The sequence below is a fragment of the Chinchilla lanigera genome, unplaced genomic scaffold (assembly GCF_000276665.1).
Source record: "Chinchilla lanigera isolate Chin_1 unplaced genomic scaffold, ChiLan1.0 scaffold00012, whole genome shotgun sequence".
NCBI classification, from domain to species: domain Eukaryota; kingdom Metazoa; phylum Chordata; class Mammalia; order Rodentia; family Chinchillidae; genus Chinchilla; species Chinchilla lanigera.
In genome coordinates, this window is record NW_004955413.1 from 4,134,993 (window position 1) to 4,161,236 (window position 26,244).

At 49.1% G+C, this 26,244-nt stretch overlaps 2 protein-coding genes across 5 annotated transcripts; one reads left to right on the forward strand and one right to left on the reverse strand.

The window, feature by feature from the left end:
* Positions 1–213: 213 nt before the first annotated feature.
* On the reverse strand, positions 214–1,400 carry Mrpl51 (mitochondrial ribosomal protein L51). Its single transcript, XM_005378781.2, has 3 exons — positions 1,188–1,400; positions 993–1,103; positions 214–545 (listed from the first exon to the last, which is right to left on the reverse strand). Exons 1-3 carry the CDS (start codon positions 1,264–1,266, stop codon positions 349–351), a joined length of 387 nt encoding a protein of 128 aa, XP_005378838.1. The 5' UTR covers positions 1,267–1,400; the 3' UTR covers positions 214–348.
* Positions 1,401–1,499: 99 nt separating this feature from the next.
* Positions 1,500–25,558, forward strand: Ncapd2 (non-SMC condensin I complex, subunit D2). 4 transcript variants are annotated; one of them, XM_013511313.1, is made up of 32 exons: positions 1,500–2,222; positions 2,957–3,105; positions 8,300–8,375; positions 8,653–8,711; positions 9,184–9,365; positions 9,628–9,770; positions 12,085–12,212; positions 12,284–12,407; positions 12,589–12,736; positions 14,585–14,782; positions 15,082–15,216; positions 15,312–15,402; positions 15,491–15,668; positions 16,510–16,634; positions 16,946–17,170; positions 17,480–17,654; positions 17,874–17,958; positions 20,179–20,312; positions 20,605–20,737; positions 20,823–20,907; positions 21,000–21,167; positions 21,382–21,554; positions 22,280–22,391; positions 22,479–22,602; positions 22,676–22,831; positions 23,241–23,418; positions 23,498–23,592; positions 24,061–24,141; positions 24,274–24,457; positions 24,695–24,812; positions 24,907–25,062; positions 25,233–25,558. In XM_013511313.1, the coding sequence occupies exons 2-32, from the start codon at positions 2,979–2,981 to the stop codon at positions 25,316–25,318; spliced, it is 4,182 nt and encodes a 1,393-aa protein (XP_013366767.1). In that variant the 5' UTR covers positions 1,500–2,222; positions 2,957–2,978; the 3' UTR covers positions 25,319–25,558. The 4 variants fall into 4 exon arrangements, with proteins under 4 accessions (XP_013366767.1, XP_005378836.1, XP_005378837.1 ...); XM_005378779.1 differs by lacking the exon at positions 1,500–2,222 and adding an exon at positions 2,224–2,306; XM_005378780.1 differs by lacking the exon at positions 1,500–2,222 and adding an exon at positions 2,224–2,306 and having other exon boundaries at positions 15,494–15,668.
* The last annotated feature ends 686 nt before the right edge of the window (positions 25,559–26,244 follow it).

Here is a 26,244-nt window from a genome sequence, read left to right on the forward strand (position 1 = left end):
AAAAAAAAAAAAAAAAACCATTTTCAATACATAAAGGGCTAATGTTGAAAAATGCCAACAATAAATTATTCTCACCAACTTCTCTATTTTTAAAGGCCATAAGTATATAGACTGTAAAGAGCAAGTGATCAAGCCCAAATCTAAAACTCTAAGACCTAAGGATGAGTCAGACCCACAGCCTATGTATAAATACAAGTAGCCTTTAGAGAAAAATAAAGTGTGTGGATATTAGATCCCAAAGCTCCATTTTATTAGTGAGCATACAAAACCCTCTCTTAACAGGGCAAGTCTTATCCCCGCTCTCCAGGAAGACAGATGTGCCTCCTGCACAGATTCCAGATTTATCTTCTACCGGTACTTCCCATGACGATTAAAGTGTTTGTAGAGATAGCGGATACGCTTGTTAAGGTTGTGCAGGTCATCAATGAACATTCTATTTCCAACCATTCTCTTCTTTCGGATACATCGCTGCAATTCATTTCCCTTCCAGCCTCGAAGCCATATGGGTCCAATGATCAGGTCTTTGGGGTGCTTTTCAAAGTCTCCTGTATAATGTGAAAGAACATATTAATTTCAAGACAAGAAAATTCAGCCTAGACCAGCTAAGTGTTCAGCCCAGAGTTGTGTCTTTCTGAGCAGCACCTACAGAGAAGACACATTACAGTGTCAAGGGCACAGATTTCAGAGGCAGAATGGCTGGGGTTCAAACTCTAATACTGCTATTTACTAACTTTGAAGAATTAACCTCTCGGTTCCTCAGTTTCCTTCCTTACCTGCAAAGTGAAAAGGTTTTTATGAGAGTTAAAAGGGTTGGTATTCGTAGGACACTCAAAACAGTGCCAGACATAATAACAAGTGATATAACCGTTTGCTTTTACTACTGAGCACGGAACCATTCGCTAACCAGGTGGAAAAAAACAAACAAACAAACAAACAAAAAAAACCAGTTACCAGCCAGTCTGAAATTCGTATCGCGCCAGATCAAGTCTTACCCAGGATCCCGATGTTGTCATATACTCCAAACATGGCCCTCTTCTCGTTCCAACGATCAACCACTTTGGGAGGTGGCAGGGTGAGCCTTATACGGGACAATCCTGGAACACCTAGGGATGGGGAAGACATGAGATGACTCCGAGCTGCTTACCAAGAAGCAGTTCTCGGGCGGTCCATCTCCAAATGCCGCTTACCCAGCGAAAAGTTTCTGCAAGCCAAAGTCACCCAGCTCCACAGACACCTACTAGCCCTGCAAGAGAGGGCCCCTGCCATTGTTCTAGTCTGTTCTCTCAACCATACATCAAATGAGCCCTAGAATGTGGCCTTCAAGGAGATGACAACGCGAACAGTACCTGCCACCTTTACACTAGTCTCGGAAAGCAGGCAACCATCTTGGATCCTACCCAGGTAGCTTTGAGCGCAGGCCCCGCCCCTGCCACTAGCCCCGCCCCCAAGTTCCGGCCAACGGTGGCGTAGACAACCCGCCCAGCCTAGACGCTTCCGGTCTGCAAACCGGAGGTTTTGGAGCACTTAAAGAGCTGAGGATATCTTTGGGGGCTGTGAGAGCTTCCAAAGACTGAAATTGAAAATTGACCCTTCCCCGCCCCTTCGGGTGTCCCTCAACGGTGAGGGAGATGAAGGTTCAGCGTCTGGAAGGCAGAGTTTCGGACTGTTCAAAGAACAAGCCCTTTTGTCTGCCTCACGACAGCTGTGCGCTGTTTTTTCACTACTCCCGTTTTACAGGGCAGAGATTTTGAGGCGCAGCGACCTGCTGTACGACACAAAGCGGAGATGGGAGGACCTGGACTAGAACACAATCTTCTGACTTCCAGCCTGGACTTGCCTCCTGTTCTGGGGGTACCTGAGGAGGTCACTCTCCTAGCGGCAGAGCCACTGCTCAGCTAGGAACGAGACACCTCTGGCCGGGAGTGCTAGGACCTTATCTCCTCTGCCGGGGCTAAGAAGCAGCCGAGGGTGCTGGACACATGGTAGGCGCGTGGCTTGCGAGCCTGTGTTGAGGCTCCGCCCCTCGCTGAGAGGGGTTCCCGTGCTGTGACTGGCTGATCGCTTCAGCGAGTGACGCAATTGGCCCCCTGGCAGCCGTTGGAATTTGAACTGCATGTTGGTGGATTAGCCCGCGCGGCGCCCGTTTCAGAGGCGGGCCTTGTTCTCAGCCTGCCGCGGATTGGTCGGTTTCTCTGCTAACGTCAAAACAGTTCCGTTGATAGGTTCGTATTGTGCCCTCGTTCTCCGCCCCCTTCCATTGCTGCCGGAATCCCGGGTCTGAGGAGGTTCGGAGGTTGTCTGGTGAGGTGTGTTATTTGAGTGAAGGGCTGAGAAAATCGGGTACAGGCAGGTAGATGCCGTCTTAGCAGTATGCAGTCTGAGGGGAGGTCTATTAGGTATATCCCTGGGGTGTGATGTGGTAGAGTCAGTAAGTCTAACAGCTCCGGAACGGAACGAGTGTAATTCCGGCTTAACCTTAAATTCCTCGTCTTAAATTGGTTGTGGTATTTATTATGCACTCCATGGGACTAAGATGAGAGTTAGATCGGATATGGTATATTCAAATAGCCTAACAGAATCTGACCCAGAATGAATAAATAGTAATATTAGTGCTCAGATGAGACTTGTCCACACTGAAACTTAGACATTGCTGTGCTGCCTTATAGGTCTTTAAACACTTTACTACTCTGTTGTCCATCCGCTCCTCAAAGAGCAACTTTGTGATCAGATATTAGTGACCTTGTTACTAATGAAGCCAAAAGGGTTAAGTGACCTGACCAAGTAGCAGTTATAATAACAGTTGGATTCTACTCCAAGGTTGATATCATATCCTCTAAGATAATGTCATCAGCTTGTTGTAAGATTAAAATCATATTGGAGGTGGGGCAATAAGGGAACCAAATAAAATGACAGATCTTAGACTTAGTCCCTAACTTTTTTACTGTTTGGTTTCTAGCCGGTGAGCCAGTGGGAGAAGGATGCCTCCCCAACTGTACGAGTTCCATCTGCCCTTATCCCCAGAGGACTTGTTGAAAAGTGGAGGTGTTAATCAGTACGTTGTGCAAGAGGTAGTGTCCATTAGACATCTGCCCACCCAGCTTAAAGGTAAGACTCCACAGTAGCCATTGTACCTAGCATTTCAAAACAACCATGCCATGTGTAATTACATTGCCACTTCTTTTCCACTACAGTGAAACTCCTCTAGGGCAAGGAACATGTCTGTCCTGTTCCGTTTTTTTTCCCTAGCATTGTGTGGTATTCATGACAAAGAGTATACTCATTACTTGCTTTCTGTGGATTGTTTCATAAACAGTCTTGGTGAATATGGATAATCTTTGGGAGATACTTATTTTTGCTGTTCACCCTAACCATATACTAAGACAAAGTCGTGATAAATTTAAGTGATATAGGAGGACAGGCTTTCTCAACGTCTGGGACCTGACCTGGCTTTTTTTTAGGTAATGCTTTTTTAGAATCTAAATAGCTTGTTTCCAAAATGTGCATTAATTGAAAAACATGTGCACAATTGCAACACCATATAAAATAGTCATGTAACGCTTAACAAAGAGGATGAAGATGTGTGTGTGTTTCAGTAAGCCTGTTAGGTGATTTTTTTCATTTTACATCATGGAGTAGGATTGCACAAACCTAGCTGATAAAGCCTACCACACCCCCAGGTTCTGTGAAGCACACTCCAGGGCTGGAGATACAGTGCAGGAACAGAGTGCTTGTCTAGCATGTGTAGGCCCTGGTTTCAATCGCCACCACTGAAAAGAATAAAAAGAGTGTGCTCTAAAATAATAGTAGCAGTCATTTATTATCAAGTAGTATATACTATGTATAATGGTATGTGCTGTACTTTATAGGCTTGCAATGTGGTAGGTTTATTTACACTAGCCTCACTATAAACACATGAATAACAGGCTGTGCTGCAATGTTACAGGGGCTAAAACCTCACTAGGGGATAGCAGTTCTCAGCTCCATTGTACTGTGATCTGATGGAACCACCCTCATCTCATGTATGTGGTCCTTCATCTCGTGAAAAAACAAGTGGCACAGGACTGTAGGTATACTGCAGTTACCTTTTGTTATTTTTTTTTTTTTGGTACTGGGAATCGAACTCAGGACCTTGTGCTAGCCAGGCAGGCTCTTATGCTGCTGAGCTATATCCCCAGCCTGCAGTTACCTTTTGAAAACTAAATGTCTTAAAACAACTCGTGCATTACTAACGAGATTCCATAATGCCGCTATACTTCTTGGAATCAGTTTGTATCTGGTTGCTTTGGAGAAGTATATGTACACTAAAGACTATGCGAGGCTGCCTGGTTTTGAATCCTGGTTCTACTGTTTGAACCCTGAACAAGTCCCTTAATTCTCTCTGTGCCTCAGTTTCCTCATCTGTAAACACAGGGATAATGACATACTTCATTGTTAGCTCTACAGGAAGGCTGAGTCAGTGCAGCAGCTCAGTAATATACTTGAGCCTCTCTCTGCTTGGCCCTTGCAGCACAGGGGTCAGATGGCAGCTTCTGGCTCTGATGTCCAGAAGTGGGAAAAGGCATTTTCCTCTTGTGCTTTTGAAAGCCTCCCAATAGACTCAGCCAGAAGCAGATCAGGTGCTTATTCCTCTGATTGCTGGTAAGAAAAATAAAATTGGCCAGATTCGCTAACCTGATCGAGGTTATCATCAAGGAGCCTCCCTAACCCTGAATATATCATCAGGTAGGCAAGGAAGAAAGCAGTGTGGAGGCTCACAGGTGGGTGGCTAGTACCATTTGTGCCCACAGATGTACTACTCTGTCTGTATCATGTGGCTGTATGTATCACCAGCAGCTTGGGATGTGCACCAGCAAGCTGTTCATCAGTTATTACAACAACCAGTGTTTTAAACACATGCCGATTCTTGTTTTGTTTTGTTTTATTTGTTTTGTGTGTTGACATTTAAACCCAGGGTCTTGGATCTGCTAGTCAAGCAGTCTACCACTGAGCTATACCCCAGGCTTTTTTATTTTATTTTGAGACACAGTCTCACTAAATTGCTCAGGCTGGCTTCAAACTTGTGATCATCCTGCCTCAGCTTCCCAAGAAGCTGGAATTATAGGCATGTCCCCATGCCTGCCTAAAACTATATTTTAAGATCCCCAGAAAATTCAATTTGATAAGCACTGATCTCTAGATCTTTGTAGGTCACACATTTCAGTGTGAGCAAGAAATCCATGGAATTTTGAGCATAGAAGTGACATTGTCTTTTATTTTATTTTATTTTTTTCTGGTACCAGGAATTGAACTCACGACCTTGCACTTGCCAAGCAGGCGCTGTGCCACTGAGCTAAATCCCCAGCCTGACATTGTCTTTTAAAAGGATCACTTTCACTGGGTTGATGGCACATGCCTATAATCCCAGTACTCTGGAGGCTGAGGGAGGAAGATCACTGTGAGATCAAGACCAGCCTGGGCTACCTAGTAAGTTCAAGTCCAGTCTGTACTACATAGCAAGACCTTGTCTCAAAAAAAAGAGAGGGAATGTGTTGTCTTTATTTATTTATTTATCTTTTTGAGACAGGGTCTCACTATGCAGTTCAGGCTGGCCTTGAGCTCACTTTGTAGCCCAGGCTGGTCTTGAACTCAAAACAATCCTCCTGCCTCAGCCTCCCAAGTGCTGGGATTACAGGCATGCACCACCACCCCTGGCCAAGAGAATGTTTTTAAAATAGAAAGAAGAAAAAAACAGAGGAGAGATTATCTGCAAATTAATTACTAGATTTAAGGATGTACTGGTATCTGATAACCTTGACAAAAGCTGCTTCAGAGGAGAAGTGGGTGCAAAAGCTTGAGAGGAATACATTTACAGGAAAATGGAAGGAGAGGGATTGGAGACAGTGAGTTCAGGTAAATATTTCTTTTTTAAAATGAGTAGACAATATGAAGCTGGGCATGGTGGTGCAATCCTGTAATCCCAGCACTTGGGAGGCTGAGGCAGGAGGATTGTTTTGAGTTTGAGACCAGCCTAGGCTACAAAATGAGCTCAAGGCTAGCATAGCGAGACCCTGTGTCGAAATAAATAAATAAATAAATAAATAAATAAATAAATAAATAAATAAAATGAGTAGACCAAGCTGACTGTGGTAGCTGAGGCAGATGGATTTCAGGTTCGAGGCCCAGGCTGGGCAACTTAGCAACTTAGTGAGACTCTGTCTCAAAACAGAATGTCTGAGAATGGACCTCAGTGCGAAGGCCCTGAGTTCAATTCCTAGTACTACCAAAAAGAAGAAGAAGAAGAAGGCTAGATTGTAGTAGGGTATAGTGCATGCCTATAATCTCAGCTAGTTGAGAGGATCACAAGTTCAAGGCCAACCTCGGCAATTCAGCAAGATACTGTCTAAAATTTTTAAAAAGAGCTGGGGATATAGGTCAGTGGTAGAACTTGCCTGGCATGCATGTGGCCCTGGCTGGGTTCAACCCCCAGTAACACCAAGAACAGACAGGCAGGTGATCCATGGTATACTATTATTTTTTTTTTTTTTTTTGGTTTTTCTCCGGTACCGGGAACCGAACTCACGACCTTGCGCATGCCAGGCAGGCGCTTTTGCCGCTGAGCTAAATCCCCAGCCCCCAATCCATGGTATACTAAAGAGGAACAGAGAAGGGAGAGGGAAGCCTGGTGTTGCAGGAGAGAAGAGGAACAATTCCAGGAGCAATATCCTTTAGTAAGAGAAGATGTGGTCTATCTAGTGTGCAGAGGCAAGAGATGGCTTTTTTGGAATAGGGACAGTTGCTGAGCAGTGGCAAAAGAAGGCCAAGGGTGGGGCAGAGATGCAGGCGGTATGGTGCTGTGGGACTGGGAACAGTTGAGAGTTCTGCTGTGTGCTTCTCTTTCTGCGGTGAGAGAAAAAGGTAGCCCTTACCTGAGAGTGAGCAGGGTAGATGCCACGATGGTAGAAGCAGAGGAAAGTTGTGAAATGACAGCCAAGATAAATGTAAACAGACCTAAGAGTAGAGATTTGTTTGTTTTGTGGTACTGGGAATTGAACCCAGGGCCTGTGCACTAAACAACATCCCCTGCCTGGTTTTTTGTTTGTTTGTTTTGAGACACAGCCTCGCTAAATTGCTGAATTGCCTACTCTGGGTTTGACCTTGTTATCCTCCTGCCTCAGCCTCCCAAAGTGCTGGGATTAGAGGCTTATGCCACCATGCCCAGTTTAGACCTGAGACTTTGTAAAGGCTTACAAGGAACTATGAAGACCCTCCTGAGTAGTCAGAAGTTTAAGTGAGCATAGAGGCAGCAGGTTTGTATGTTAGTCTCAGCCCATTTTTATCTGTATAGCTATGTTGAATGAAATAAGCAGATAGCTGATTTAACCCAGATTTGCCAGGAGAGTAAATTGGTTGTTATTAGAAGAAATTAGAAATGTCATGTCTAACAATAGGGGAGAAGTAACTTACACACCCTTTTATGATGGCATTAATTGTCCATGCATGGTTGATGCCAGAGAAGGCCAGAGCAAGTTCAAGTGAGCCTGGAATGCATTATGGAAGAACATCAGGGAGCATCTCCAGGGGATGCAGGCCATGCTGAAGGAACTCCCAGTTATCTTCTTTTATTCTTTTTTGCAGTACCGGGGGTAGAACCCAGGGCCTTTGCACTGAGCTACATCCCCAGCCCTTTTTTATTTTGAGACAGCATCTCACTAAGTTGCTCAGATGGGACTCAAACTTGCAGTCTTCCTGCCTCAGCCTCCTGAAGTGTTGGGATTACAGGGCATACACCACCACACCCAACTGAAAAGTACTTTCCCATAAGATACAGTACACATAGCTTGTGGACAGTGTACTTTGTGAGGCCTTTGTCTAGGCAATTTCATCATTGTGCAGACATCATAGAGTGTACTTACACAAGCTAAAATGGGTACTGCCTTACTAGGTGGTGTAATCATATGGGTCCACTGTCATATGTGCAGTCCACCATTGGCTGAGTGTCATTAGACAGTGATGGCTGTGCTTATTAATAATGCAGGATAGAGAGACATGACGGTTACTGCAGGGTGATACAAGTTAACATCACCAGTAACAAGACATTGATATGTACCTCTTGTCATGATAGATTAAGAGACACAAACTTCCTTTCTGTGAAAGACTTGCCAAAAATGCATAATTCCAATATAATTAGGAGAAAATGTCAGTTTTTTTAAAATGTTAGGATCATGAAAGACAAAGATGGCAGAAAACTAAAGAAACGTGACAATTCAATGCAATGTGGATAGAATTGACCAAAAAGTCCTCTCTCCCTTCATCTTTGTAGCATTTCAGGCTGCCTTCCGAGCTCAGGGGCCCCTGGCTATCCTGGAACACTTTGATACTGTCTACAGCATTTTACAGTAAGTAAAATACCCAGCTAGTGCCTTAAACAGAACTGGTGGTTCCTTGCCCTGAATTTGCATGTTAGTCTTGAAATCCCAAATTATAGATTCACTGGTAATTGGTTCTGGGTGCTGATATTTCTCCTCATGAGAATTTATCCACCTTGCCACCAGGGTTATTCAGTTGAGCATTTCACAGGTATTTTCAAATGTTAGATCCCTTCAGTTAGCTTTGACCTGTTGGAATGGGCTCTGCAGGTTCCTGTCTCACCCCCACACTTTCTTTCCCTCATAGTCACTTTCGAAGTATAGATCCTGGCCTCAAGGAAGATGCTCTGGAATTCCTGACAAAAGGTGTTGATGGGTCAGGGGGTCGGGAATGGAAAATGTTGTGTGTTTGTCATATCTCCTGTATCTTATCAGCCACATGATGATACCAAGGCTGTTGTGATTCAGTTGGCCTGACTAAGCCTGGGGACCCTGGACCTGTTATGGTCTGTAATCTTGGTGGGTGATACAGAGTTATGTGCATCCACTGTAAGGCCAGACCAACAAGAACTTTTTCCTACTTTCAACCCACTTCTCTTTCGTAGGGGTGACTCTTCCAGTTGCCAGGGAGAAATGTGCTGACTGGAGTGAGAGTAGGAACAGGGCATGTTCCGGGTTTCAGCTGGGGCCAAGGGTCTCCAAGGTCTTAGCTCTCTATGGCCACTGAGAGATGAAACATAGATCTTTGGTAATCTGATGGCCTCACTGCTGGGTGTTCTCAGATTGGGGTGTGTAAAGAAAGTGAATGAAACCAACTCCCAGATTCTGCCCTTTACAGTGGTGTCCCACCACTCCCAGGAGCTTCCAGCCATCCTTGATGACGCAGCCCTGAGCGCATCAGATAGAAGTGCCCACCTCAATGCCCTCAAGATGAACTGCTATGCCCTGATACGCCTCTTGGAATCCTTCGAGACGGTGGCCAGCCAGAAAAGCCTCATGGACCTGGATGTGGGAGGGAAGGTAATTTAGAGTCCCTGGCTAACTGTACAGTGGGGAGAGGGGAATTGATGGAAAGAAGGGAATCCAGTGATTCTGTGAATACCGCTGTCCTCAATTAAGATTTAGGAGGAAGTACTTTACAGTGTCACATTCCCTTCTCTACAGACGTTTTTCTACATTTCAGAGCTTATAATGCTTCTACGTTACCTTCAGCCTGTCCTAAACTGGATGGTATGGGCACACAGATTGGCAGATCTTGACCCACTGTTTGTTTCTTTCTCAGAATAAGAAATCCCGGAGCAAAGCAGCCCATGGCTTTGACTGGGAAGAAGAGAGACAACCAATTCTTCAGCTGTTAACACAGCTTCTCCAGTTGGACATCCGTCACCTGTGGAACCATTCAGTAATTGAAGAGGAATTTGTCAGGTGAGTAGTCACCGTGGCTGCAGATAATCTAGAGCCAAAGACAGGCATGGTGGCACCTGCCTGTAAGCTCAGAACTTGGGAGGCTGAGGCAGGAGGATAGCAACTTGGAGCCCAACCTAGGCAGCTTAGCAAGATTATGTCTCAAAATTTAAGAAAAAAGGGCTGGGAGCCAGGCATAGTGGTGCATGCCTTGTAATCCCAGCACTCTCAGAGGCTGAGGCAGGAGGATTGAAAATTCAAGCCAGCCTGGGAAATTTAGTGACTTAGCAAGACCCTGTCTTAAGAAAAAAGGCTGGTGAGGCTGGTGTTGTAACTCAGTACAAAGGCCATGAGGAGTAGAAGCTCCGTATCTTAAATAAGCCTTCAAAATACTTAATGCCTCAGTTCTGTCTGTGATACACAGAAGTATAAGAGCATGAAAGGAGACAATGGAATGTAAGAACCTGATGTTACTTTCTCATCTCTAATGGCCATTTATATATTCATGAAAAGATGTTTTACGAAGAGTCTCCTGGGTATGTAGTGAGCGTCATCATAGATTCTGGAAACAAAAGGTTTTGCCCTTTTGGAGATTATATTATAGAGTGGAAGACAATTTTTAAACTAAGTAAAATATGTGCTGTGTTTTACTTTTTGTTACTGTGTATCAAAATAGGAATGAGAAGTTTGGTGGAAAGGGGCTGTGCTAAATCAGCTGTGTGAGTGATGGTGACATTTGATCACAGAGGCACAGTGGGGGGATGAGCACTGTAAGACTATCTAGAGGGCCAGATGTGGTGGCACACACCTGCAATCCCAGTGTTCTAGGAAGCTGAAGCAGGAGGGTTGTAAGTTCAAGCTCAGCCTGGGCAATTTAGTGATTTACCAAGACCCTGTCTCAAACTAAAAGACGGCTAGAGTCTAGATCAATGTGAAGGCTGCAGGCTTCAGTCCCTGGGATGGATGGATGGATGGATGGATGGATGGATGGATGGATGGATGGATGATAGATAGATAGATAGATAGATAGATGGATAGATGGATGGATGGATGGATGGATGATAGATAGATAGATAGATAGATAGATGGATAGATGGATAGATGGATGGATGGATGGATGGATGACAAGGGCAGAGACCCTGAGGAGGGTGTGTCCAGCATGTACAGTCCTAGTGATGAGGCCCAAGAGACTGCAGCTGAGAGAGGGTGAGCGAGGTAGGCTGTGCGGCTGGGAACAGTGAGCAGCCAAAGTGCAGAGCACCCTGCCCACCACGGTGACTTTGGCACGTCTCCAGCTGCCATGGGGCAACCCCCAAGCAGGGCAGTGGGGTGACCTGACTCCACGTCATAGGGTTGTCCTGGCTGTGAGTGACTTTGGAGAGAATGGGGCAGTACGAGTTCGGTTTCAAGGCTGTTCCAAAACTCAGGACCGTGGAATAGCAGTACAGACGGGGAGTGGCTGATTCTGTACTTTTTTTCTTGAGGGAGAACTTGCAGGATTTGCCAGAAATTTTGGCATGGCATATGAGAGGTGCAGTCAAGGGGCTTGCCCTGAACAAATTTGGAATAGGCTTGCTGGTAACTTAGTATGGAGAAAGCTGTGGGTACAAGTTCATACATCTATTTTAGACTTAGCAAGTTTGCGGTGCTTGTGTCTGAGTAAAGTTGTCAGAATTGGCTATCACACATACACATCAGGAGTTTGGAAAAGAGTTCTGGGCTACAGAGAACATCCGAGAGCATACGGTATTTAAAGCTATGAGACTGGCTGGGTGTGGTGGCACAGCCCTGCAATCCCAGTACTCAGGAGGCTGAGGCAGGAGGATTGTCGTGAGCTCAAGGCCAGCCTGAACTACATAGTGAGATCCTGTTTCCCCGCCCCTCAAAAAAGTTATGAGACTGACTGGGTCACTAAATCAGTAAGAAAGCAGTACCTAGGGCTCTCCAGCAGTAAGAGGGAGAGATGAGGACACAGCCAAGGAAAGTGAGAAGGGAGTCTGACATCCTGGAAGTCAGTGAATTATGTGCTGAAAGGACAAAGTGAATGATCAGCTGCAGCTGAAAGGTCTATTATTATAAGGACTGAACTGACCATTATATTTCACAATGAGAAGTCATTGATTTCTTTTTCCTGTCCTTTGTCATATACTTTGGTTGTCTGTCAGTATGAAAACTGGTTGAAAGGAAGGAGGACCTATCTGTAGTCACCAAAGTAACTTGTGTAGGAGAGCGAAAGAAGGCTGGGCTCTGCCCTGGGGCCAGCAGGGTTAGAATGAACACCACAGGGCTGCATTCCGCCTTCCCCCAGCCGGTTTCATTATCCCATCCTTCTCAGTTTGGTTACTGGCTGCTGCTACCGCCTTCTGGAGAATCCCACCATCACTCACCAGAGGAACCGCCCCACCCGGGAAGCCGTGACGCACCTGCTGGGGGTGGCCTTGACACGATACAACCACATGCTCAGTAAGTGGGCCTCTGCTTTGCCCCACGCATGGCGTTTTGTCCACGATGCCCCATGTTTCCAACTTGTGCAGGTGCCACTGTGAAGATCATCCAGATGCTGCAGCACTTTGAGCACCTCGCACCTGTTCTGGTGGCAGCTGTGAGTCTCTGGGTGACAGATTATGGAATGAAGAGCATCGTGGGAGAGATTGTAAGGTGACTGTTCCTTCTCAACATTTCTAATCGTTGCTTTTCCTTGGGAAGGGATAAAGAGAGATTGGAAACACGTTCTGTGCCACATGAGATTATTCATGTATTTGATACCAATTTTCCTTCCCTTGCTGAGAACTAAGTAGTCAAACTATTTTGCCACAACTGTGTTTCCTTCCCTGTGTAGAGAGATTGGACAGAAGTGTCCTCAGGAGCTGAGTCGGGATGCACTGGGAGCCAAGGGCTTTGCCAGTTTCCTGACAGAGCTCGCAGAACGGGTCCCAGCAACCCTGCTCTCTAGCATGTGCATGCTGCTGGATCATCTGGACGGAGAGGTGGGTGATGGGGGCGGTGCCTGGGAAGTTCTCCTAGGGGCTTAAGTTCAGTGTTGAAAGGCTTGTTCTTTACATTTTTCTTACTTTTTTTTTGTCTTTTCGAGACAGGGTCTCACTAGTTCAGGCTGGCCTTGAACTCACTTGTAGCCCAGGCTGGCGTCAAACTCTCAACGATCTTCCTGTCTCAGCTTCCTGAGTGCTGGGATTACAGACATACACCACCACACCCAGCTTTTTTTTTCTTTTTTTAATGTACTGAGGATCAAACCCAGGGCCTTGCACACACAAAACACACAATTTACAACTGAACTCATCCCCAGCTCAAAAGGTTTTCTCTTAAAATAGCTTTCTCAAGAAGACAGGTTGTCTAGGTTTATCCTGTGGCATTTTCCTTCTGCAAAGAAGCAAATGGAGCACGCCGAGTAAGGAGCCCTTTCTGTGCAGGTCTGGGAAGGGAGATGTGAGTTCAAAGTTTCAGTCAGTGAGACTGACTCAGCTTTGATTCCAAGTCCCCTGCACCCCTCAGGGTGAAGCTTCTTCCTGCTGTGCGGCTTGCCTGCTTTCTCTAAACACTGCCTGCTCTCAAATCAACCTGTGCCTTTTTTTTCAGTCCTCTGTCATCCCCAATCTGCCTGCTTCTCACAGTGATGTGGGGTATGTCTAGGTGAATATTACAGACAGAGATAGCCCAGAGAGTAAGAGGAAAAGGAGTTGTGTATTTGTAGAGATCAGAGGCCTTATAATCTCAGATAAAAGACATAATAAACACTGCTCAAATATATATTGGTAGGTGGATGTGATTTCCAAAATTCAGAGTGCTCCAGAATTTATACTTTTTAAGTATAACATGGTACCACAAGTAGAAAACCTGGTATCACACAGAAACTTTAAAGTGTTATGTAAGCTTCCAGTCAGAGCCAGGCACAGTGATACAAGCCAGTAGTCCCAGTATTTGGAAGGCTGAGGTAGGAAAACTATGTAAGTCCTGGAGCTGGGAGCTGGGCATGGTGGCGCACACCTGTAATCCCAGCACTCAGGAGGCTGAGGCAGGAGGAGCTCTGCAAGTTCGAGGACAGCCTGAACTGCATAGTAAAAGCTTATCTCAAAAAAAAAAAAAAAAAAAAATGTCCAGGACCTTGAGACCAGTGTAGGTAAGATAGCAAGACCCCCATCTCAAAAGATTCCCTTCAGCTATATGTATAAGGTATATCAAAAACAAAAGAATTTCTTGTTTAAACTTGGGTCCCCTCCCCAAGATATCTCCTTGTATGTGCAAATATTCCAAAATATGAAAAAAATCTGAAGCATTCTAGTCCTAAGCATAAGGGATAGGGATCAGATAAGGGGTATTCAACCTGTACCACCATGCTTACTGGGGTTACCCTTATAGAGAAAAAATGGTGGCTCTTGTTTCTTTTCCCTCCCCTCCCCTCCCCTCCTCTTTTCTTTTCTCTTCTCTTCTCTTCTCTTCTCTTCTCTTCTCTTTTCTTTTCTTTTCTTTTCTTTTCTTTTCTTTTCTTTTGAGATAGGGTCTTGCTATGTAGTTCAGGCTGGCCTTGAAGTCAGGCAGTCCTCCTGCCTCGGAGTGCTGGGATTACAGGCGCACGCCACTACATCCAGTTCAGCTCTTGTTTATTTTCTCCAGTAATTTCTTAGCAAGTAAGTCCACTCTGGGATCCACTTTTTCCTGTGACCTTTGGCCTGAATACATAGGCATTTGAGAAGAAAAGTCATAGCTAGGCACAAGCATGGCTGGCAGCCTTGTTCTAGGTAGACACAGGAGTTCAGAGAGAGGAACAGTGATGTGAGAGTGCAGAGGTTTGTGCCAAGCTCTCTCCTCCCTCCTAGAATTACATGATGCGCAATGCCGTGCTGGCAGCCATGACAGAGATGGTGCTGCAGGTTCTGCACGGTGACCACCTGGAGGAAGCAGCTCGAGAGACCAGGGATCAGTTTCTGGATACCCTACAGGCCCATGGCCACGATGTCAGCTCCTTTGTCCGGAGCCGCGTCTTACAGCTCTTCACCAGAATCGTCCAGCAGAAGGTGAGCGGCCTTCTGTGCGATAGAGACCTGGCCTTCCTCCCCATACAGCCAGAGTGAGGGGGTGGCGTGCCTCAAAGAGGAGGCGAGGTACTAGGTGTTTAGTACCACTAGTAGAAGTCTTCCATACCAAGGACAAGGATGCCTGGCTCCATTTAAGAGCTGTCGTGTTCCTTGCCCCACTCCTAGGAGTGCTGCTTACATATTTTGTATCCCATGGAGAGTTGCAAGTGTGGCAGGGTCATCTTGAACAGGATGGGTGGTGTGGGATATGAGTGGACCTTTCTCTTCGGCCCACCCAGGCACTCCCTCTGACGCGCTTCCAGGCTGTGGTGGCCTTAGCCGTGGGGCGTCTGGCAGACAAGTCTGTGCTCGTGTGCAAAAATGCCATCCAGCTGCTGGCCAGCTTCCTAGCCAACAATCCCTTCTCCTGCAAGGTAAGGGGACTTGGCCCACCCAAAAGTGGAGGAATGAAACACAGAAAGGTTGGGAGCATGTCACTTAGTGACTGGATGTTCATTTACCATGCTAGCTTAGTGACACTGACCTTGCTGGACCACTGCAGAAGGAAACCCAGAAATTACAAGAGATGAGGGCCCAGAGGCAGAGCGCAGCAGCTGCCTGTGAGTAGTTCTCCCTCGGAGCCTCCCCACCAGCCTCCTCCTGTAGTGAAAACCTCAGCCATGACACTGAGCCGCTCTCCTTCGACAGCAGTGGTGGAGCCCGAGGAGGAGTGGGAAGCGATGCTGCCCGAGTTGAAGTCCACCCTGCAGCAGCTTCTAGAGCACCCCCAGGAGGAGGAGGAGATTCCTGAGGAAAGCGCTGTTGCAGAGACCGCAGAAGAAGTGAAAGGACACATCCGTCAGCTACTGGCCAAAGCTAGATACAAGTACGGGAAGGAACGGAATAGTCTCTGGTGATCTCTGGATTTCAAGTTAACCTCTGTGAACTTAGCAAATGTTTCTCTAGAATGAACTGTGCTTAGGTATGCTGCCCCTAGGTGGACAGCAGGTTTTCACTGTGATGGTGTCAGAGGCACAGGCCACATTAAATACACTTTTCTACTTTACAGAAACAAGTAAGTGTAAACAGAATTTTAGATGTATAATTTCATGTCAGATGCTTAACTCAATGTCTCTAAAGCAAGAAATTGATTAGATCATTTTCTCTGTAATGACTTTGTAATTCTAAATTCTGTGAGCTAAGAAATAATGTCGAGTTTGCTTACTATTAACTTAGTCTGCAAATCAACATAATTGGAATCTTGATCATAAAGAAAAGATTTGTCCCAGTGTTTTTGTGGCCTTAGCAATAAAAGCCCCTTATACTTGCAATCCTCCTGCCTCAGCCTCCCAGAGGGCTGGGATTACAAGCCTGCACCACCACACCCAGCTGACATTCTTTTTGTAGCTACATACCGACACAGAATTCCATTGTGTAGATGTGCCACTACATAACCAGTAGCTAAAAATATATTTGTTTCCACAGTTTCACTTGGCAAGTCTGTAAACCAGCATTTAGGGTAGGGGCAAGTCTTAGTGAAGCTTTTGAAGACTGGTGAAAGGTGACTATCGAGCTCCTCTTAGTGGGCAGTGCCCAGCTGTATAAACCTGAGAATGCTCTTCTCTGAGCATTGGGTCTGGCAACTTGAGGGGGCCGTGAAGCCCTGAAGAAGGCCACAGCGACACACTTCGGGGTGCTGCGTTAGTGACAGGCTGCTCCTCCCTCAGGCAGGCCGTCATTCTTGCTCGAGCAGCCACAGGCCACTTCCCGGAGTCTGATCCCTTCAGGCAAACGGAGCCAGAGGGGTCGGAGGAGACCAGGTTCCTGAACCTCTTAGGAATTATCTTCAAAGGTAATCTTTCCCCTCCAGTCAACAACAGCATCTCAGCTAGTATTTATTGAGCATTCACTATATGCCGGCTAACCCAGTTCAGTGCTGAAGGAGGCCGGGGGTTCGGCAAGCTTCTCCTCTGGAATGGGACTGGCCCATTCACACACTGGCTATCCAAACTAGAGAAGCTTCAGAGGTCTTTTTTGAAAAGTGAACCAAGATATTTGAGAATAGGTTCTAATTTCATGCCTCCACATTTTAGAAAGAAATAGTCATTGGGTTCCCCGGTATACCCTTCAGCAAAAACTGCTCTGTGCTTCCCTAACTCCCAGGCCCAGCAGCTTCCACTCAGGGCTGCAATGGGAGCAAGGTCCCAGGACAGACTGTTGCGACAGACACCCCCAGTGTGTCAGAGCCTGAGGGGTGCGGGGGCAGTGATGAGCTGGTGAAGCAGGAGATGCTGGTACAGTACCTGCAGGATGCCTACAGCTTCTCCCGGAAGATCTCAGAGGCCATCGGCATCATTAGCAAGATGATGTATGAAAACACGACTACAGGTAGGCTGGGCCCACACAGGAAGGCTGGGGCTTAGGAGGGGAAAACCCACTCCTGTTCGTGTTTACTGATCTCTTTCTGCTCCTTTGGAAGGCAAGGTTTCTTCCTGACTTACTGCTCTGTGTTGTCCTTTATAGCTTATGCATTTTGATGTATGTAGTATTTCACGATGAGGCAGTATAGGAGGAGCTGATGTTCACGGAGTCAGTGAGGAAGGCCTTGGCTTACATGTTGCTGCAAAGGGGGCTGGTTCTACCTGAGCATTGGGGTTTTGCTGAGTCTGTGAGTGATAGGTGTGTCTGTCCTCCAAGTGGTACAGGAGGTGATTGAGTTCTTCGTGATGGTGTTCCAGTTCGGGGTACCCCAGGCTCTGTTTGGGGTGCGCCGAATGCTGCCTCTCGTCTGGTCGAAGGAGCCTGGTGTCCGGGAAGCTGTGCTGAATGCCTACCGCCAGCTCTACCTCAGCCCCAAAGGGGACTCGGCCAGGTCTGTGGGTTCTTCTCCTTCCTTGACTGTTTTTCTCTGTTTTTTTCTGGTCTCCTAAAGGAAGAGGGCATCTTTCCAGAGGAGTTCCTACTCCACGGGCAATAGGTCTATTACAGGGCTGTAAGGGGGGCTCAGGTGCCATGCTGCCATGGAGTCTCGCTGTTGCCAAGCTCACCTTGCCTGTCTCCTGATGTCCCCTGATCTCTGCTGTTCCCACAGAGCCAGGGCCCAGGCTTTGATTCAGAATCTGTCCTTGTTGCTGGTGGATGCCTCGGTTGGGACCATCCAGTGTCTCGAGGAAATTGTAAGTCTTCTCACTTTCTCTTTTTTCACTCAGCAAGCACATTTACTGTGTATGCAGTAATTTGCTCGGGCCCAAAAGGCAGTGTAAGACTTTCATACTCCCAACCTTAAAGAGCCAGAAGTCCAGGTGATAGCCAAAACCACAAAACATTTTTAGAACAAAGATAGCATGTAGGTAATTAAGTGCCAGAAATAAGTGGCAAGGTAATGACTAATAGCAATAATAAAACGTGTGGTGTTTATATGGCGAGTGCCGTTCTTAGCACCTCACTTACATTAACTTGCTTAGCCCTCGCCTCCCCGTGGAGTTCATTTTCTGCACTCGACACTGAGATGTCTGTGAGCCTCGGGGAGAAGTGGAGGAGCTCAGCTAGTTCCAGCTGCTCCACTTGTGCGTGGTGGGAAAGAGAGGCCTGAGGAACAGTGGTCAAGGAAGCTCTGTAAATGCTCAGGACCTCACATCATCTGGAAAGATGTGTATGATTGAGAGTTTGACAAGAGGCAGAGTATGTCAGACAGAAACCTATGAAAGACAGAATATGTTGCAGAATATGAAAGTTGATGTTCTGGCTCAAAATTATTATCTGGGAAGATTAATAGAGCTGAGAATATAGGTTGGCACTGAATTGTGAGGGTTTCTGGGTGCCTCCAAGAGCCTAGGCCTGGAACCTTGTTAACCAGAGTCCACACATTTCAGTGAGGCAAGTCTCCTTTGGCGAATTTGTATTGTGGGGACAAACAGTGGCGGGAGTACTGATGGCTAGCGTCTGTGGAGGGGCACTACTACCCTACACTAGTCCCTTGCTGAGGAAAAGGAGACCGCCTGGCCGGGCACCTGCGCGAGGCCTCACGGGCTGGCTGTTGGACAGGAGCCTTACAGGAAGCGTAGGAAAGCTCAAAGTGATGAGCAGCAACGCTGGCCGGGCAGGAGGCAAATGTTCGAGGGACCAACCCAGCAGCAGCTTATAAGCTGGCTGACTGGAGCTATGGACAGGACAGGAAGGTTATGGAGGCTACTACAGGTACAATGACAGGGTGAGGCTGGGGGCTTAGAGGGATAACTACAGAGTTGGACTTACTAGAAGACAATTTTTAAAGGACAGATAAATAAGACTAAATGACTGAGTCATAAAAAGATGAGGTGATTGAAATTTTTTAAAGCTTATGTAACTAAGAGTTGGCAAAAAGAAAAGGCAAGACAATGTTTGAGGGTTTAGAATGGAATCAGGACTAGGGATCAACATGGAATGCATATTATTCCGCTTTCCTGTGTCTCAGACAAAATACCGGCCCCTCCATAATTTCAAGGAGAGGTTTACTTGGCTCAGTTTCAGTGGGTTCGGTGCATGGTTGCTGGCTCCAGTGTAGGAAAGGCATGGTGAGGAAAACTGCCCACTGTATGGTGGCCAGGGGCCAAGCGAGCAGGAAGGAGGCACAGGCGGAGAAGAATATGCCCTTCCGGGTCACATCCCAGGCAGCCGCCTCTTCCATGAGGCCCTGGCACCTAACCGCACATCCAGCCATGAAACCATTAGCGGGTGAGCTCTGCTTCCTGACTGGGCCACTCTGCTATGCCACCCTGCCTGGGCACCAGCCAACTATGCACTGAAACCTCCACAAACTGAGTCACAATAAAGCTTTCCTCCTTTGAGGAAAAAAAAAGAAAGAAATTAGTGGGTGAGTACAGCATCTCCATGATCAAGACACCTTCCAAAAGCCCCACCTCTGAACATGAGACATCAGGGGATATTTTAGTTCTAAGCCGTAACAGAACTTGGGAAGATCAGTTCTGATGTGTCACTTTAGCTAGTATCGTTTTAAAGACAAAGTCAGAATGGAGGGCTGAAGTGTAGCCTAGTGGTGCAGCTAGCCTAGCAGACAGAAGGCCCTGGGCCACCATATCCCCAGCACAGCCACAAAAAGAAAAAGAGAAGGTATGGTGGCACATGCCTATAATCCCAGCACTCAGAAGGCTGAGGCAGGAGGATCTTGAGTTCAAGCCCAGCCTGCCTGGGATACATAGTGAGACCCCATCTGGGAAGAAAGGGAGGAGAGAAAAGGAAAGAGAGACACATCTAAGCCCCTATCTTACAACGTGGGCTTCCTCCTTCCTTTCCTGTTCTGAATATTGTTTTTACTCATTCCAGGTTCTCCAGTGTCTTCAAAGTAGACCAAGAAGAATCCTGTTCAGGGGCCTGACCTCTTTTTCTTTTCTCCTCAGCTCTGTGAGTTTGTTCAGAAGGATGAGTTGAAACCGGCAGTGACTCAGCTGCTGTGGGAGCGGGCCACCGAGAAGGTGCCCTGCTCTGCCCTGGAGCGCTGTTCCTCTGTCATGCTTCTGGGCATGCTGGCACGGTGAGGCTGGGTCTGCAGGCAGTAAGTGGGTGGGAGGGAAGGGCAAGAGGTTCAAAGCGTGCCCTTCTTCCATGGCAGCAAGCAGGCCCGCTGAGTTCTGCTTGGCATTGGCCCTGAATAGAAAGAGGAGCAGCCCTTGCCTCGTAGCAGTAAGTTCAGGAGCACGTGCAGGGCTGGCCATGCCCATGCAGCAGGGCCTCCCTCAGTGTCCCAGGCTTGGGAGACCCCACAGTGGCACTGACTTCCCAGAGTTCCATCCAGGACTGCCTTGACTGTGGCTTTCTTCCCTTAGAGGAAAACCAGAAATCGTGGGAAGCAACTTAGACACACTGGTGAGCATAGGGCTGGACAGGAAGTCTCCACCAGATTACAGGCTGGCCCAGCAGGTGTGCCAGGCCATCGCCAACATCTCTGACAGGAGGAAGGTAGGTGGAGCAGCCACTGGCCGGAAGCAGGGGTCCTCACCCATTACAGGCACCCTATACTGTCTTCCTTGTTCCTTCTCCACAGCCTTCCTTGGGCAGACGCCACCCTCCCTTCAGGCTGCCTCAGGAACATGGGTTGTTTGAGCGACTCCGGGACATGGTCACAGCAGGTAAGCTATCCAAAAGGACCTGGGGCAGGCCGGGCTGGGCTGGGCCAGGCCAGGCCAAGCCCTGTGGTGAGCAACTTCCCCCTCCTGTGTAGGCTTTGCCCACCCAGACCCACTCTGGATCCCATTCAAGGAGGCAGCAGTGAGCCTCACCTACCAGCTGGCAGAGGGCCCCGAGGTGATCTGTGCCCAGATGTTGCAGGGCTGTGCCAGGCAGGCTCTGGAGAAGCTGGAGGACAAGAGCTTCAGCCAGGAGGACTCCAGTAAGTGGACAAGGCTGCTGGGCCAGGCCAGGGTGAAAAGCCACTGCCACTAGCACTTTCTACAGCCCCTCAGCCCCGTCATCCCAGTTTTGTCCAAGCTGAAGTTAAGCCAGTTCTCGCCTCAGCTGCACAAGTTTGAGGGCCACATGAACAAGGGGAGCTCAGTTGCATGAGCAGACTGACCCTGTCTCCTTCCCTCCCTCCCCTCCACCAGGGCAGACCGTGCCCATGCTCCCCACCTTCCTCCTGATGCACCTTCTGTCGCTGGCCGGGGACATTGCCCTGCAGCAGCTGGTGCACCTGGAGCAGGCAGTGAGCGGAGAGCTCTGTCGGCGCCGGGTGCTTCAGGAGGAACAGGCGCACAAGACCAAAGAGCCCAAGGAGAAGGTGTGTGGGGCGCACAGCCCGGGCCCTTGGGATTCGTTTCAGAATCAGAACCTCGGGTCAGAGCACGGTCGTCTGTGGGTCTCGGCCTCTGCACTGCTGCTCTGCTGGGGGAGACTGATAAGAACAGGAATGGGATAGTCCATCCATGGACGCGCCCCCACCTCCCATCAGCCTTTGCTATTGGCTGGGCACCTGGCCAGAAACAGGTGTCCTGTAGACAAATAAGACATAGAGCCATCACCAGTGGCTAAAGTCTGGCCCTCTGTTGACCTTGAGCCGTTGTCTGGCATGATCCTGTCTGTTTATGACATATGGTATATCACACTCTCTGAGGACAAATTAAGAGGAGGACTAGAGACACCTGCTTTGGCAACTAAAAAACAAATACAGAGGACCTAGTTATTTTCCTGCTTAATTTAGGAATTCTTTCTTTTTTTGTAGTACTGGGGATTAAACCCAGGACTTAGTGCATGGTTAGCAAGTGCTGTACCTCTGAGCTTGATCCCTAGGCCTTCCTGTTATATTTTGAGACAGGCCTCTACTACATTGCCCATGCTGGGCTCAAACTTGTGATCCTCCTGAGGCTACCGAGTAGCTGAGATAACATGTGACCACTTGAGGACTTCTGTTTTCAGTCCTTTGGACAAGGGAATGAATACTTCTGTGCACTTTACCTTTCTTCACAACTGTTCATCCAAAACAAAGGGTCGCTTCTGCTCACTTAGAACTCAGGCTCTGAGACCACCATGGAGGAGGAGCTGGGGCTGACTGGAGCCACTGCCGATGACACGGAGGCAGAGCTCATCCGTGGCATCTGTGAGCTGGAACTGCTAGAGGGTAAGAACAAATAAAAAAGGAAACATTGCTACGTGAGCTCCCTGGCCAAGGTAACCTGTCTTGAACACAGAGCTCTTCTTCCAACAGGCAAACAGGTACTGGCTGCCTTTGTTCCTCTTTTGCTTAAAGTGTGCAACAACCCTGGGCTGTACAGCAACGCAGACCTCTGTGCAGCTGCCTCGCTAGCCCTCGGCAAGTTCTGCATGATCAGGTAGGCTGGCATGGTGCTACCTCCCGCGGGGCGAGGGTGACAGCTTTCCTGCTGAGCCTCTCCTTCCCTCCAGCACCACCTTCTGCGACTCCCAGCTCCGTCTTCTGTTCACCATGCTAGAGAAGTCATCGCTCCCCACTGTCCGCTCCAACCTCATGGTTGCCACCGGGGATCTGGCCATCCGCTTCCCCAACCTGGTGGACCCCTGGACGCCTCATCTGTACGCTCGGTGAGGACCCCTTGAGCTTGTTCCAAGGGGCTGAGGTCAGTGCGAGACCCATGAGACTCTCCTACGGGCATCACTATCAACATCTGCTGGATGTGCCCTGCACAGGCACTGGCTCAGAGTTACCTAGAGAAACAGAAGCTTCACCTCTTTCCCCACCTCAGCTTTCACCTCTGGACAGAGCCCTCCCTGCTTCTGGAGAGATGCCCTGTGAGGTGGGGATCCCTGCCAGGCCCCACCCTACCAATTCTAGGGTGTGGCCCAGGTCTGGGGCACAGAAACCTGAGCTTTCATTTCTTTTCTTTTTTTTTTTTTTTGGCGGTACCGGGGATTGAACTCATGATCTCGAGCTTGCCAACCAGGCGCTTATGCCGCTGAGCTATATCCTTAGTCCCTGAGCTTTCATTTGTAGCCTCCGGGATCCAGCTAAGCAGGTGCGGAAGACAGCTGGGCTGGTGATGACCCACCTGATCCTGAAGGACATGGTGAAGGTCAAGGGCCAGGTGAGCGAGATGGCCGTGCTGCTTGTCGACCCTGAGCCTCAGATTGCTGCGCTGGCCAGGAACTTCTTCAATGAGCTCGCCCACAAGGTGAGGGCCGGGGACTTGCCCAGTACTGAAGGAGTACCGGAGTCCCCTGCCTTAGTGTGACCTTTCCTCTCCCCGACAGGGCAATGCAATCTACAACCTCCTCCCGGACATCATCAGCCGCCTGTCAGACCCCGAGGGTGGGGTGGAGGAGGAGCCTTTCCGCACCATCATGAAGTAAGCTTCCTGGGGCCACATTTCTCCGCTAGAGCACAGGCTTAGGAATCCAACAACTCATTTTTCTATTCCAGTTCCACTTGTTTGTTGTACCCTCCCACTGAGCCACATCTCCAGCCCCAGCCCTGCTCCTCTCTAGCTGTGTGGCCTTTAGCAATAACTTGACCCTCTGTGCCCATTTCCTCCTATGTGTGGTGAGGCTTACACACAGCCTGCCCCGTAGCTCCTGAGAATAGTAGATAAGCTCCTAGCACGGTGCTGGGCACATGGTCCTACTTGCTGAGCAGCAGCTGTTCGTGGTACTTCCATGCCCAGTCAGAGTGACAGGGGTAGGTTTCCCTCAGGTCTGTGCTGGAAGCACTCTGCTAAGGCCAGGCCAGAAGAATGGTGCCAGGAGCCAGGCAGGTGGCAGTGGGCAAGGAGGAGCCAGCTGGGCCTGGCTGACCCCACGCTCACCTCCTCCCACAGGCAGCTCCTCGCCTACATCACCAAGGACAAGCAAAACGAGAGCCTGGTGGAGAAGCTGTGCCAGCGCTTCCGCACTGCCCGGTAAGCTTACGTGCCCTGTGGGGAGAGAGTCAGAGCTCCCTGGAAGGGATGTAAGTGATGGGGAGGATGAGGAAGGGCAAGCCCAGCCAAGCTGAGCAGAGCCACTCCTCACAAAGCCCCACCCCATTGCAGGACAGATCGGCAGCACCGGGACCTGGCCTACTGTGTGTCGCAGCTGCCCCTTACGGAGCGAGGCCTCCACAAGATGCTTGACAACTTCAACTGCTTTGGAGACAAACTGTCAGATGAGTCCATCTTCAGTGCTTTCTTGGCTGCTGTGGGCAAGCTGCGGCGTGGGGCCAAGCCTGAGGGCAGGGTGAGCTGCGCAGGGACCCTGGTGTGGTCTGCACTGGCTCCATCCCCAGCCACTGTCCCCAGCCGCCCCTGCGCATGTCCCCAGCCTCATTACAGTGGCCACTGGAAGACCAGGTCCTCTGCCTCCAATTCTTAGCAATAACATTTAAGGTTCTTCCCTGTCTTTTATGACTCTGTTTCTTTTTAAACATAGAAATAACAATGTTTCTGGCCTGCCCTCCTTCTTCTCTCCCTCCAGGCTACAATCGACGAGTTTGAGCAGAAGCTCCGCGCCTGTCACACACGAGGCCTGGACGCTACAGAGGCGCCTGAGCACCGAAGCCAGAGAGCCGCCCCGGTGGAGAAGCCTCACACAGGTGCAGGCACCGTGGTGTGTAGGGCCCGGGTGTAGGGCCCGGCGGCCTTCAGCAAGCCTCACTCAGGTCTTTAACCATGCTCTGCCTTTTCCAGGCTCAGGGTGGCAGCCTGTGGCGTCTGTAGGCTCCGACAGTGACTTCCTCACACCCGAGCTCCGCCGCACCACCCGTCGGCTTCCACGCACTCAGCAGCGCACCAAGAAGAAACCCAAGATTGTCTTCTCAAGTGACGATGAGTCCAGTGGGGAAGGTAGGCACCCTCTGCAGGCACAGGCACAGGGGGGCACATTCTCCCTGCCCCGCCGCCCTGCACAGGTGGTCCTGGTTCTGTGTGGTGCACTCCTGTTCCGTTTCTTCCCAGATCAGTCTGTCACCATCTTTGTGACTCAGCTTTTTCTGTTTCTGTGATTCTCTGAATAGAGCTTTCAGCCGAGATGACAGAAGATGAGACACCCAGGAAAACAACACCCATCCGCAGAGCCTCTGCCCGCAGGCCCAGGTCCTAAGCAGCCGGCTGCCCGCCCCATGCCTGCTGTGCAAGGTCCATGGGTGACCTGGACCCGGGTTCCACTCCCTGTAAATACTTACTTGCCTGTCTCCTTGTTTTTATTAACTGTGTCTTTAAAATTCGAGGCATTGCCCTTTAACAAGCTCCTTCTAAACCGATCAGAGCTGCTCTCACTGTGCAGTAGTGGTTTGCCAGTCTCCTTATTTCTACTGAATAAATGTTTTTATACACTTTTGGACGCCACCTGCACTGTCTGTTCCATCCTGCAGCAGCCCAGACCTCAGCAAGGCACCCAGGCCTGCAGAGCTCATTGCACTCTGCTCCCCACACCGCTCCCTTGTGCACAAGACACTTGCACATAGAGTGCTGGCGTCTTCCGCATGCCCTGCTCGTGTCCCCTGCTCCCATCCCAGAGCAGCCACTGCCCTGGCATGGGATCTCCCTGCAGGAGCCCACCTCCGCTGGCCAGGGCTCCTCACCTCCTGCAGGTCTGCAAGAGGCCAGCTCCTCCTGCAGGCCCCTCCACATGCATCTTCAGTCTGCTGAGTCACCCAACAGGAGGCAGCCTGAGCCTGTGCTAGGGACCTCATTGGTGTCTTTGCTGTCATGACAACTAGCACACTGTGCCTGGAGTGCTCCAGCCTTTTGGTGGGGGGGGGGGGTCACGAGGAATGACTGGGGGAGGGGCAAAGGAATGACAGTGGCGCTACTCAGAATGGCACTTCGGAGGGCTACTCAGGCCCTGGGCAGGGAAAGGGCTGATGCGCACGGCAGGCGCGCTGGCTCTGCCTGGAGCATAGGCAAGGCAAGGCTCATCTGCACTGCGCTGAGGATCCCACCCCTCATCATCGGGCGCTTGCTTGGCTGCTCCTGCTCCTGCTGCTCACGCAAAGCCTGGGCACCGGCCACGCAGCCCACTGCCAG

Bases quoted from the DNA above. Each gene is read 5' to 3' on its own strand.
- Mrpl51 (XM_005378781.2), bottom strand. From the start codon at position 1,266: ATGGCAGGGGCCCTCTCTTGCAGGGCTAGTAGGTGTCTGTGGAGCTGG. The intron at 1,104-1,187 runs GTAAGCGGCATT...CCCCATCCCTAG, and splicing joins TTGCAGAAACTTTTCGCTGG to GTGTTCCAGGATTGTCCCGT. The intron at 546-992 runs GTAAGACTTGAT...CACATTATACAG, and splicing joins TGACAACATCGGGATCCTGG to GAGACTTTGAAAAGCACCCC.
- Ncapd2 (XM_013511313.1), top strand. From the start codon at position 2,979: ATGCCTCCCCAACTGTACGAGTTCCATCTGCCCTTATCCCCAGAGGAC. The intron at 9,366-9,627 runs GTAATTTAGAGT...TTTCTTTCTCAG, and splicing joins ACCTGGATGTGGGAGGGAAG to AATAAGAAATCCCGGAGCAA. The intron at 9,771-12,084 runs GTGAGTAGTCAC...CATCCTTCTCAG, and splicing joins ATTGAAGAGGAATTTGTCAG to TTTGGTTACTGGCTGCTGCT.